The sequence below is a fragment of the Seriola dumerili genome, unplaced genomic scaffold (assembly GCF_002260705.1).
Source record: "Seriola dumerili isolate Sdu_G_001 unplaced genomic scaffold, Sdu_1.0 BDQW01000079.1, whole genome shotgun sequence".
NCBI classification, from domain to species: Eukaryota; Metazoa; Chordata; class Actinopteri; order Carangiformes; family Carangidae; genus Seriola; species Seriola dumerili.
This window is the reverse complement of record NW_019174334.1, coordinates 2,066,932-2,078,061: the sequence shown is the minus strand read 5'-3', so window position 1 is coordinate 2,078,061 and position 11,130 is coordinate 2,066,932. Positions and strand designations below refer to the sequence as shown.

Below are 11,130 nucleotides of genomic sequence, written 5' to 3'. Positions count from 1 at the left end.
TGAATGGATTATAAATAGCTCCTGTTGCAGTGGGAAGGCAGAGCTTCCAGATGACACCGCTACGGGGCGATGTTGAGCTCGTATGAGTCATCAGTGCGTACCTGTGGGACAGTAACGAGAGCACACCCTGCCTCAATCTTACCGGCTTTATTTCGTTTTCTTTAAAACAGAAAATGATCGCTTCACAACAGGCCTTTTCAAGCAAACCCTCACATTAAACTTGCCAACACCTACAAAACGGTATCAAAAGTGCACCATAGTGTTAATACATCTTCTCAAGGTCTAACATTTTCCAATGATAATATTATCTTCTTGTAATATTTATACAAATACCATTCTGTACACTGTAGAAATACACAACCCAGTGGGCCCCATAAGTGGGACACTCACCCCCCCACGCGCCCTCCTTTCCATCCATGATCTAAAACATGATCCACTCAGTAAATCGCAGCGCAGAATAAGAGTGAGGGGTGAAGACACCAGGCCAATATTACATCATGAATTGTTAAATAACCATTCAACCCCACACCCAAGGCAAAAACGAATACGCCACTCATACGACCAGCCAACATCTGTACAGCTCTCATTCAATGTCTTTTTTTAAAAACAATCTTGACACTGTTTTCATTCATTATCGTCTCATTGTCCCTGCAGCAGCAGCAGCGTCCAGCCAGAGTGAAGGGGATGATGGGGTGGGAAAGACACAGAGGCCGGGAGGGACAGCTGGTACATAGGCGGAACTTCCATGGCTGAGCTGCAGCGCCGAGTGCGTGAAAGCACAGGTATGAATTACAGCTGTGCGAGCAGGTAGGACACCATGCAGGCTGCTGTGGTGTGTTTATGGTCCACTCCTCCCCACAATGAGGGAACAGAGCATTGCTCCTGGTTTCTGTGGTGAAACACTCAAAATCCACATTTAGTCTCTGGACTGGTAAAAGAGGATGTAGCCTGACTCAGAGTTCTTGGAGATTTCAGAAGTGAGACCGTAGAATTCTTCTATGGCCTGTGCATCAATTTTCTACAGGAACAGACAGGTGACATACAGCAGCGTTAGAAAAGCCAATATTCTGCAAAAAGACATGCAACTAAAGTATTACAAACAAACTCACTCACCTCTACAATATCATCATCAAACAGCAACCAGAAGTCATGACTTTTCACAATGGCAATGTAGTGACCCCTGTTTGGACCACTGAAAAGAAATAAAACACTGTATTAGCTGTACAAAAGTAAATCTTAGCCAAGACAATCTCATTATCCAGACATTAAAGGCCCTATACATCCATGGCCCACCCTCACTATTTTACCTGATTAGATTCCTTGGAATGGTTGTATCACTACAGAGTTTGTCATGTTAAGATTAAAATACTGGACACTGACAGCATAACACCATTCCCATTTAATTTGGGTTTAATAACACTGAACAACTGTATTTGGTTGATGTGAGACACCCATATTTGACTTGGCATTTCTATTACTAAGTGCCAAGCTCCACCTGTTAGTTTCAGTACAGGGAGAAGTTGCACCTTTATCATCTTTTTATTTGTTTGTGAAGTTCGGTGACTTTGTGTAATACCTGCATAGCTCCACCCTTCTTCAACCTGAGCAGAGGTCTTATCAGCAGAACAAGTGGAAACACGTGTGTGGAACCTTCAATAGAATATAAATCTGTGCAGCTGCAAACTAAACATGTCACATGTTGAAAATGGAATGACTGATCACGTCAGACCAGCACTACACTGAAGCTAGTCGGGTATTGGACTCACTGAATATGACATTAAAAGGTAACAATAGATATTGCCAATACTGACAGAAATCTAATATTAAAATGTTGATGAATGTGTGTTTTCAGCTGTGGTTAATATGCACTTGATGAAGAAAAGTAATTAATGACCAAACCAATATGAAAAAAGGAAACATAACTCTATTGTGTAGGTTAAATTGGCATATTTTCTAAAACACTGGCTAAGTGTGGTTCACTGGATTTCTCAGAGGATTTGTTATTCCAACATCAAGGTATTACCCAACAACTACTAAGGTGTGACAGCCACAGCGTGAGAACAGGCACTGCTTAACATCACTATATGGTTCTCCCACACTTTCACAGGCACCTGCAGCTCTTCCCCTAACTGTTTGACTTATGTGAAACTGATCCACATATACAAAAGTTAAAAATGTAAAATTTCAGTTTAAACCTGACTAACCTGATGTTTGTCCTCATTACTGCAATTTAAGATTTTGTATTCTGTACTTTTCATGAAAAGTCATGATCAGCTTGTTTTAATAGATGGCTTTTACCGTGAAGCCTTTTTGTGATTACATCCTCAGCAACATAAACCACTTTGCAACCAGGACACCCATGAAAATATATTACATCAGCAGGTGAACTAAATGTGGGGGGGTCACTTCTTCCCAAAAGTCCGATTTATTAAATATACCACTATTGGGGTAGTTTGATTTTAATACTAATGAATACATTTTTAAAGGCTGACTGACAAGTATTAATTTCTGAGTGAGTATTGTGTATTGTGATTTTGTATTGGGATACAATCAGTATTGTGGTCTGAGTCTACTGTATCACTTGAAGCGGATATAGAAAACATACTGTATCATTTAAGCACATCATAACATAACAATAATGGAACCCTCTCACACTACAGTATATAGCCTCATACCATTGCAATCAATTCCATGATACAGCTCCCTGCTCTGAAAATAACCCTGGCGAAGCTGAAATGGGAGTTCAGCTTAACGGCAGAAGACTCAGACACTCAGACAGATAATTTACATCTGTAAGACTCCTAACTCACTCAAGTCCAGAGAAGTCTGACCTTTTAATTCATTTTCCTCACTCTATTATTCCTATCAGAGTCATGGAGGGCCGGAGTCTGTTCCAGCATGCACTATGCAAGAGATAAGGAAACACCCTGCATAAACACAGACAGACTAACTCCCACTCACTCTGGGTCAAAACTGCCGCTGAGAAAACACAGCTGAACAATGATGGATGATGGTCTGTGTTTTCTCATGTGAGATGCGACTTAGACTCTAATGTGCCTTTATTCTTGGGCCAATAGATACAAATGCATTTTATTATTAGCACAAAGACTTCTCTGCGTCTCTGGTTGCTGTGGAGACGGTTATAAGGTGTTGTATTCTGGCTGTGTGTTCACCTACACACCTCCCACAATGCACCACCACAGCGACCAGGTCGTAGAGCCTCTCAGGATTGGTGGCGTCCCCAGAGGTGTTGAAGAGGCGGAGCTCCAGGGGGAAGACAACGCGATACGACAGCTTGGTGTAGCGCTGCAGCTGCTCCATGTACTTAAAGCGCTTCAGGTGCAGAGCCAGGATCATTGGCAGCTTCTTTACACGCATCCTAAATCACAAATATTACACTGTCAGACACAGTGTCTAAACACCCAACCACAGACAGCAATGCACTGAATAAACTGAAATTCATACATAAAGAATGAACCTTGGCACTTACCTCTTGTGTGCCTCCTGCTTGCTTCTACATTCTTCACAGTAGTATTTATACTCACTGCACAGTGTCTCTGTGTTACTGAAACCTCTGAGAAGGGGAAGTAAGAGAAAACTGGTCAGTCTGAAACCCAAATCTACAAATAAATGTTGTGACTTCAAAATACTGAATTCCCTTCATGCAGGTTGGTGAAGGACACCGCAGAGTGTAATTTTCACTTTGTGTTCTTTACTAATTGTGACATACTTTTGACACAAACAGATCTTTTATCAGTCATTTACCAATGAAGGAAGCAGCCTCAAACCAACAGCTGGCAAATGAACTTCATCAGACTTGTTTAAAATAAAATGCATAAATGACAAAAAATTAAAACTATATGCTTCATCACAACCTCTATAATGTTACTATTTTGTAAGTTAGAGGCTCAAAAATATGTAAAAGCCCCAGTGATATTCACCAGTGATTCACCAGTGCCATGATGATTACATTAAATAGGGAGTTGTAACATTTAAAAAAAATGCAACTAGGCCTGCAACTAGTAGTATAAAAACTAACCATTATCTTCATTATCAATTAATTTGTAATTGTTTTCTATATTAATTGATCAATCATTAGTCTTCAAAACAAAACAAAAACAAAACTGTCCACCACAAACGTTTGTTTTGTCTGACCAATAGTCCAAACCCCAAAGAAATTCAATCTACTAAAAGAAATAAATCAAAAGAGAGCCGCTCCCTCTCCCTTGGGCATCTGGAACCATCAAATGTTTTCCATTTTTTATCGACATTTATTTTTGTTAATTATCAAAATAGTTGCAGATTAACTTTCTGTCAATCAACTACAGTACCAGTTCTGCTTCCTCAATGCTTGATATAGATCTGCTTCTACATGTAGTTGTTTTACCTGAGGCAGTGTGTGATGGAGGTATTCTGTTCTACATCCACAGAAAGATCCAGAAAGTCCTCATCTTTGCTGCTTATCTGAAAAAGAAAAGAGGACATCAAAATAGGCTAAAAGCATCTAAATCTAAATACTGGACAAATACATCTGCTTGATCAGTCTGGAATACTAATGAAATGTCTTACTACCAAACTATGAGCTGTGACCATACGGCAGTAGTTCTGTTGTATTTACTTAAGACATTGTTTGCACACACTGAAAGGAAACTATAGCACACACAGTGCTAACCTGTTCTCTAACATGTGCCAAGACGCTTAATCTTTGTAAGTTTATGAACCCCTGACATCAGCAGTGGGACTGTTTGACTTGAATGAAAATGTGTTTAAACAGGACTATGGTGACACATGGTAGAGGATGTTTGGTGCAATCCACTCAAATTTCCCCTTAAGATTAAAATAGAAGCATTTTACCGTTTCACAGGTGAGGCAGCGTGTCTCATTGGTCAGAGTGCCTTGGAAGATCTCGTGGACCCAGGTGGGAGCGGGCGTGGCATTGCTGTTGTTGTTCTGGGAGTCCAACGTACCGTTGGCAAGGCGGCCATTGGTCTTGTCCTGCTTCCTTTCCTCCTGTAGCAGATCAGCAATGGTGTTGAGCAGGTAATTCAGGAACTCGTGGGCATCCTGCTGCATGTAGTTGTCAAACAACTCTGAGGGAGAAAATATACAAAAAGAGAGACTTTAGAGTTGTAATTCAGCTGTTCTACGTGCTCAGCAGGTACTTCAGGATCTTCTGGATATAATGTTCTCCATAAACTGTGGGAATAATCAGCCAACAAGGAGAAACAAGAGAATAAGGAATTTATTGTTGTTAGAATGATGACTTGACACGCTATGGCCTCTTTTGAACACATCAATCTTCCTGAGTTAATCAGTTTCATCTCACCATTCTCCTTGCGTAGCCGTGTGATGAACTTCTTGGGTGGTATGACGCCCACTTTCCTCTTCTGGTTGGCAATGCTGTGGAAAAGGTCAGCCAGGCAGGTGAGCAGGTTCTCCTTCCGCCGAGGCTGACTGCGGTACGCCAAAATCTTTTCTCGGAATGGCCGGCAGAAGTACAGAGCCTGCAGCACCGAGTTGCAGTAGCAGGTGTTTCCAAACTAAAATCAAATATGGCGTACAGTAGAATCAGTGTGCATATGAGTTGGGTGGAAATTTATAAAAAACAATGGACCTGCACTGTGTATCATTCACTTACATTGACCAGGCCGAAGTAGTGCTCATTGACCGGAAACTGCTCAGATCCAATCTCTTTCTCCAGAGCAGAGGCATTGGCGCCCTGTATATGCACAGAGCCAAAAAAAAAAAAAAAAAAGAAATCTGTTATTTTCTTGAAACAAGATATATTGTAAAATCAGCTATTTGTTTGGAACATAACAATGACAAAATTACATAAATACTACCTCTTACTCAGTAAGTAACTAACCAAATTAGATGCTAGCAGCAGCATTTTCAAGGTCATTTGTTGCTGGGATAAAACAAGAAAAAAAAAACTAATGGGTGATTAAAGCCTTCAAGACCATGCATGTTTCCCATACTACCTCCACTCTGCCCTTTTATGCCATTAGAGCTAAAAGCATGCATCATCTTTAACCGACAGTTAAGTCCCTGGCCAGTGCTGACTCTCATCCCAAAAAGCTTTTAAATGCAAAACTCGGCTGGGATGACAAAACTGCATGTGTCAAAATAGAAAATACTTAAGTGCAGAGGTTTATTTTGTAACCAGAGCTGGCTGGCTCTTTATGGAAATACATATCCCTCTAGCATGATTTTGTAAGGGATTATATACTACGATACGATGTGCAGACAGCAACAAACTGTGCAGAGTGGACATGGACTTGGAACGGATCCACAACTGCGTAGCTAATGTTAAACCATGTCGTCATTACCTGCGTTAATAATATCTGGTAGTTTGTCAATGGCCAACACGCCAATTTAGCCTTTTTTTGACGATTCCCTTACACATACTGCAGATTAATCGTCTCTCAGTCGGAAGTCATCCATTATCCAGCTGTGTTCCAGTTGTTGGCTGTAACGTTGGTTTAGCTTTACTTGCCTTCACGTTAGCTAGTTAGCTGGGAATCCCAGCAGCAGCAGGTGCACTGTCATTGTACTTGTACTACGACAAATAATAACCAAATATGTCCGTAAACTGTGAGTTAAAAACAATCAACACAAGAGTGTCCATCTACTGCCGTTAGCAAGAAGAGCAGAGCGAAGAAGGCAGTGGGTGGCTGGTTGCTTTGCAATGGTCGGAAAACTGCTTGGCTAGCACAGAAACCCGTATAAACTGCTTTTATTTATAATTGCACAGTTTTAAAAGCGAATAACAGTGCAGCCACGGTATTCGTATCCCCCCATAGTCTGCCTAATGTCAGTATGAGACTGCTGTGCACTCACCATGGTACAAAAAGAGGCAAATTTGGAGACTGTCATTAGGATTTCCATTCGGCTAGCGCCATCTTCCACCACACCGTCGCGCGCTGACAAGACTGGGCTGGCTCCCCTCGTGAAGGCAGGCAGGCAAGCAGGCAATTCTGCTGAGCTCGCGACGGAAGGTCCAATAGCTCAAGAAAACGAGAGCAGTCTCTGCATGTTACGTCCGTGTTCGCTTAATCACGGTCAGTAAAACTGATTGCTTCGGTGTTGGCTGACGAGTGACACAATCCAGACACCTCTAGCCTTCTGCAAAAGGCTTATTTCTCAAAGCCAAATTAAGTAATGTCAAAACCTTAAATGAGGTATTCGTGTCGTTAAAGAAATCAAAGGTTAGCCAGCTTGCTCAAGTTTCGCGCATGCGTATCATCACCACCACAATAGATGTGTTATGTATTTGCACCATTGTACAAAGTGTTCCAGGTGTCGAAAAGGAACTATGTCCCTTGCAGAAAAAGTTACAATAATTTGTATTTCCTAATAAACGAACCGCCCCTATCATATGTTGTTCGCTTTCTTATCTAGTATACTGCGATGAGCAGTAAACACGCCACATAGACGTTATTGACCACATCTGCTCTAGGAGCAGTTGACGTATAGTTCAGACGTTTAAGGCTTCGTTGTAATTCATAAATGTGCTGATCCTGGATCTGCTGCCCACTCCGTTTCTTTAGTCGCACGGTCATTTAGTTCAGGCAATGTCGTGGACTGCCTCAATTGCATGTTACAAGGCGGAGTTTGGGGACCTAAGATCTCTCTTTCCGCCGTACCCGCCATCTTGTTGAGACCGGGGGTAAGATCCTCTCCGTGTTAAATTATATTTTCTACTCTATTATCCTTTCATTCCCACACAATTATGTTTATATATGCACCGCAGCTTTACCCTTGCATGTAATTTGGTTCATATAGTCCGAAAACGCGTCCCACAGAGTGATATTGACCGTGTAATATGGGCAGGAGCTGTAGCGTGGCTCTCCCATGTGGGCTTTACAGGCAGAGAAACGATCAGTAGAAACAGTGTTTCCCTCTGACACCCTGTTACCCTGCTGAAAAGCAACTTAACCCGGCATTTGTCGTGGATATTCGGTCTATTTCATCCCCAGACAGAAAATGCAGACGCAGTGCTGTCCAACGTAGTGTTACCTATGTCATTGTTATAATCCCACAGTTGAGCATATCTCCTGACACAGTCGGTGCGTTAAATCAAATTCATCCAAGCACCCATGTTTACCCTTACTTTTATAAGTGTGAGAGAGATATACTTAAAGCTTTTGTTGTCATACACTTGGATCAGCTGTTTTAGACACAATGAGCTAATTTTTAGCATGTGCAGCAGCAAGGTCTGGATTGGATATTGGCGTTTATGGGTTGTCAAAGCAGTTATATCCTGCCTTTCCCCCCTTCATACTGAATGTTAATGTATGTCTTGTTGTGAAAAGGGAAAACCATACTGCAGTTAGCCATTTCCAATCCTGTAGCACAGTAAGATGAAAATAAAGTAGACTCCTTTTTTGACATTATTTTTCCATTATTTAAACAGATGTGATATGTTTACTTTGGAACAAAGATCTTCAGACTCTATCATGATTAACAGGAGTGTCTTTTTTGCTCTCAGTAATCAGGCATCATGACGAACACCAGAGGCAAGAGGAGGGGGACCAGGTATATGTTCAGCAGGCCATTCCGCAAGCATGGTGAGTACAAATTTAAAGAGCTCCTTTTCAGTATTAGTCCACACTCCAAGTGCATCCCACTTTTGTTGATGATGCAGAGGAAATTTGTTTACACAGCCACCACTGTCATAGACTGGACAAAATAACATGAATTAATTGGCAGCATTTACTTCGCAGGCCCAATCCCCCTGTCAACATACATGCGCATCTACAAGAAGGGTGACATCGTTGACATCAAGGTAAGATGCAGCATATGTGTTGACTGATATCCTTGTTTGGTTGATCAGTAAGTTAAACGTGAAGTTATTGTCCATCCATTCTGTCTGAGGTTGTAGTGAAAAGTACTGTTAATGTGTGACATTGCATTGATAAAAGTCTGGGTGTACATACATCAAAGGTTCCAGCAGACTTAAAGGATTTGGGAAAGATGCTCAGTAATTTTCTCAGATGGCTTTACCTGAACTCACAGTGGAACTTTTTAAAATTTCATCAGTAAGGCCAAGTGCACGGCAACTATGAGTTGGGAAATGGTTATCCATTGGTTTTGTAGTTATAAGAGGAGCTGCTCAACTTTGTCAGACTTGGCACAGCGGAGGAAATTAAACTCTTATTGCTTCCATGCTGTTGCGACTAATGGTAAAAAGACGACCTTAGTTGTTTCCCTATAATTCATTGTTAAATGTGATTTCTTTCCAGGGCACAGGTACCGTTCAGAAAGGTATGCCTCACAAATGCTACCATGGCAAGACAGGACGTGTCTACAACGTAACCCAACATGCTGTTGGCATTATTGTTAACAAGCAGGTCAAGTAAGTAAGAAGTGACATTTATATTGTGATCTATCTAAATATGTATGTTTATGTAACTTTGAGCTGGCACACACCAAACAACTGAAAACTCAAAATTCCAACTAAACAGCATCTACTTGTTGTTCCATTGACTAGTTTCTCAGTAGGTGAACTCATAAAAGCCACATACATGTGGCGTGACATCGCCATGACATTGATTGACACGTGTTGCATATGAGAACCCAAGACTGAGAGAAACCAGCCTATTATGTTTCCTTGAGTCTTGGCTAGTTTACAACTGATTTATAAAGAGTCTCTGATCAATGTCGCATTAAATGTCTGAGTGCACCTACAGAATCCTTTTGGCTTCTGTTTTTGTTGTGTGCCTTTGCTCATACACTTCATCTAGAAGAAGGAATGTGACCCCATCTTCACTTTGCCACCAGGAATCTTTATGTCCTCAGTGGTCATTCATGTGGGGAAAAGTATTTGATCCTTAAGTACTCCAGTCTAACTTCTGTTTGACCTGGGGTTCTATTGAGGAAACAGCAGAGGAGTGCAGATATTGCAACAGCATTACATTAAATTTAGAGGAAAATCTACCTGGCAAGTTGCACAATTGTTGTGATTTATGCGTTGGATATGAACATGTGAATACTTTGGGCTCTCACAGGGGCAAGATCCTGGCCAAGAGAATCAACGTGCGCATTGAGCATGTGAAGCACTCAAAGAGCAGAGACAGTTTCCTGCAGCGTGTCAAAGAGAACGAGAGCAAGAAGCTGGAGGCCAAGCAGAAGGGCAGCTGGGTGGAACTGAAGCGCCAGGTATGATCTGAGAATGACAGTTATTTTTAAGTAAAACTTGAGTGGAATTCAGTTGCAGTGATTTTTCTTTTTCTTTTTTTAAACCATGTGGTCTTACCCAGCCACCATTTTAGTGTACATCAAATTAAAACTATCCAAAATTTGAATCATTATATTTGATGGGTTAATTTTTAAATGGGAAAACAACTCCAAGTAGTATAATTTAGTGTATGCTATGAATGAAATTGGTCTGAATAGTGTTGAAATTTTAAGCTAACAAAAGAAGCAATGTTGTATTTGCAACAGAAGTGGTCTGCTTGCTTTCATTTTTAATGTTTTCTTTGTGGTGTCGACTCATTTGATCATCTAAATTTCCCTCTTTCTTGTGTCTACAGCCTGCTCCTCCCCGTGACGCTCACTTCGTCAGCACCAAGAAAAACGAGCCACAGCTGCTGGAGCCCATCCCCTACGAGTTCATGGCCTAAACTGCTAACCAGAATAAAAATATTTGTACACACACTGCTTGTCATGTGGTCGTCTTTTCACGCATGTGAATGTATGCTTAAGTGTCGTGATGTGCTGTCACTCAGTGATGATTCTCCTCTTTTGATTGCTTTTAAATGAAATCAAAAGCACTTCATTTCACCGGCGATCTGAGAGTGACTGGCACACATGTCACAAGCATCCCACATCTGTACACTGCATCTGTCAGACGGCCCGAGATCTGTCCTGCTTGGCAACGTGGGTTAGTGCGTCATTAGCCTCACTGACTAGCAGCGAGGAAAGACCCTACGCACATGATATACCCACACAAGTGTTTTCATTAGCATAGACGGTGCTCTCTCCTGTTGTACCTGTTAACGTAGGTCAGTTTACATCTTATTAATGAGCCCTTTTCTCAGGAGACAATTTATGTACAGTAGGAAAAAAAAGTATAAAACTAATGGCTGGCTGAATTCCATCTAGCAGCTTCAATTTTAGAGTCCTGGT

At 41.3% G+C, this 11,130-nt stretch overlaps 2 protein-coding genes across 2 annotated transcripts; one reads left to right on the top strand and one right to left on the bottom strand.

The window, feature by feature from the left end:
* Positions 1-146: 146 nt before the first annotated feature.
* On the bottom strand, positions 147-7,335 carry usp12 (ubiquitin specific peptidase 12). The gene is made up of 9 exons (XM_022744243.1): positions 6,841-7,335; positions 5,639-5,719; positions 5,327-5,540; positions 4,855-5,090; positions 4,388-4,464; positions 3,491-3,574; positions 3,182-3,379; positions 1,114-1,192; positions 147-1,018 (listed from the first exon to the last, which is right to left on the bottom strand). Exons 1-9 carry the CDS (start codon positions 6,886-6,888, stop codon positions 917-919), a joined length of 1,119 nt encoding a protein of 372 aa, XP_022599964.1. The 5' UTR covers positions 6,889-7,335; the 3' UTR covers positions 147-916.
* Positions 7,336-7,585: 250 nt separating this feature from the next.
* On the top strand, positions 7,586-10,659 carry rpl21 (ribosomal protein L21). Its single transcript, XM_022744242.1, has 6 exons — positions 7,586-7,669; positions 8,492-8,570; positions 8,727-8,788; positions 9,246-9,358; positions 10,011-10,161; positions 10,536-10,659. The coding sequence occupies exons 2-6, from the start codon at positions 8,504-8,506 to the stop codon at positions 10,623-10,625; spliced, it is 483 nt and encodes a 160-aa protein (XP_022599963.1). The 5' UTR covers positions 7,586-7,669; positions 8,492-8,503; the 3' UTR covers positions 10,626-10,659.
* Positions 10,660-11,130: the final 471 nt, after the last annotated feature.

Bases quoted from the DNA above. Each gene is read 5' to 3' on its own strand.
- usp12 (XM_022744243.1), bottom strand. From the start codon at position 6,888: ATGGAAATCCTAATGACAGTCTCCAAATTTGCCTCTTTTTGTACCATG. The intron at 5,541-5,638 runs GTAAGTGAATGA...ATTTGATTTTAG, and splicing joins ACTACTTCGGCCTGGTCAAT to TTTGGAAACACCTGCTACTG. The intron at 4,465-4,854 runs GTAAAATGCTTC...TTTCTTTTTCAG, and splicing joins GCTGCCTCACCTGTGAAACG to ATAAGCAGCAAAGATGAGGA.
- rpl21 (XM_022744242.1), top strand. From the start codon at position 8,504: ATGACGAACACCAGAGGCAAGAGGAGGGGGACCAGGTATATGTTCAGC. The intron at 8,571-8,726 runs GTGAGTACAAAT...TTTACTTCGCAG, and splicing joins CAGGCCATTCCGCAAGCATG to GCCCAATCCCCCTGTCAACA. The intron at 10,162-10,535 runs GTATGATCTGAG...TTGTGTCTACAG, and splicing joins GGGTGGAACTGAAGCGCCAG to CCTGCTCCTCCCCGTGACGC.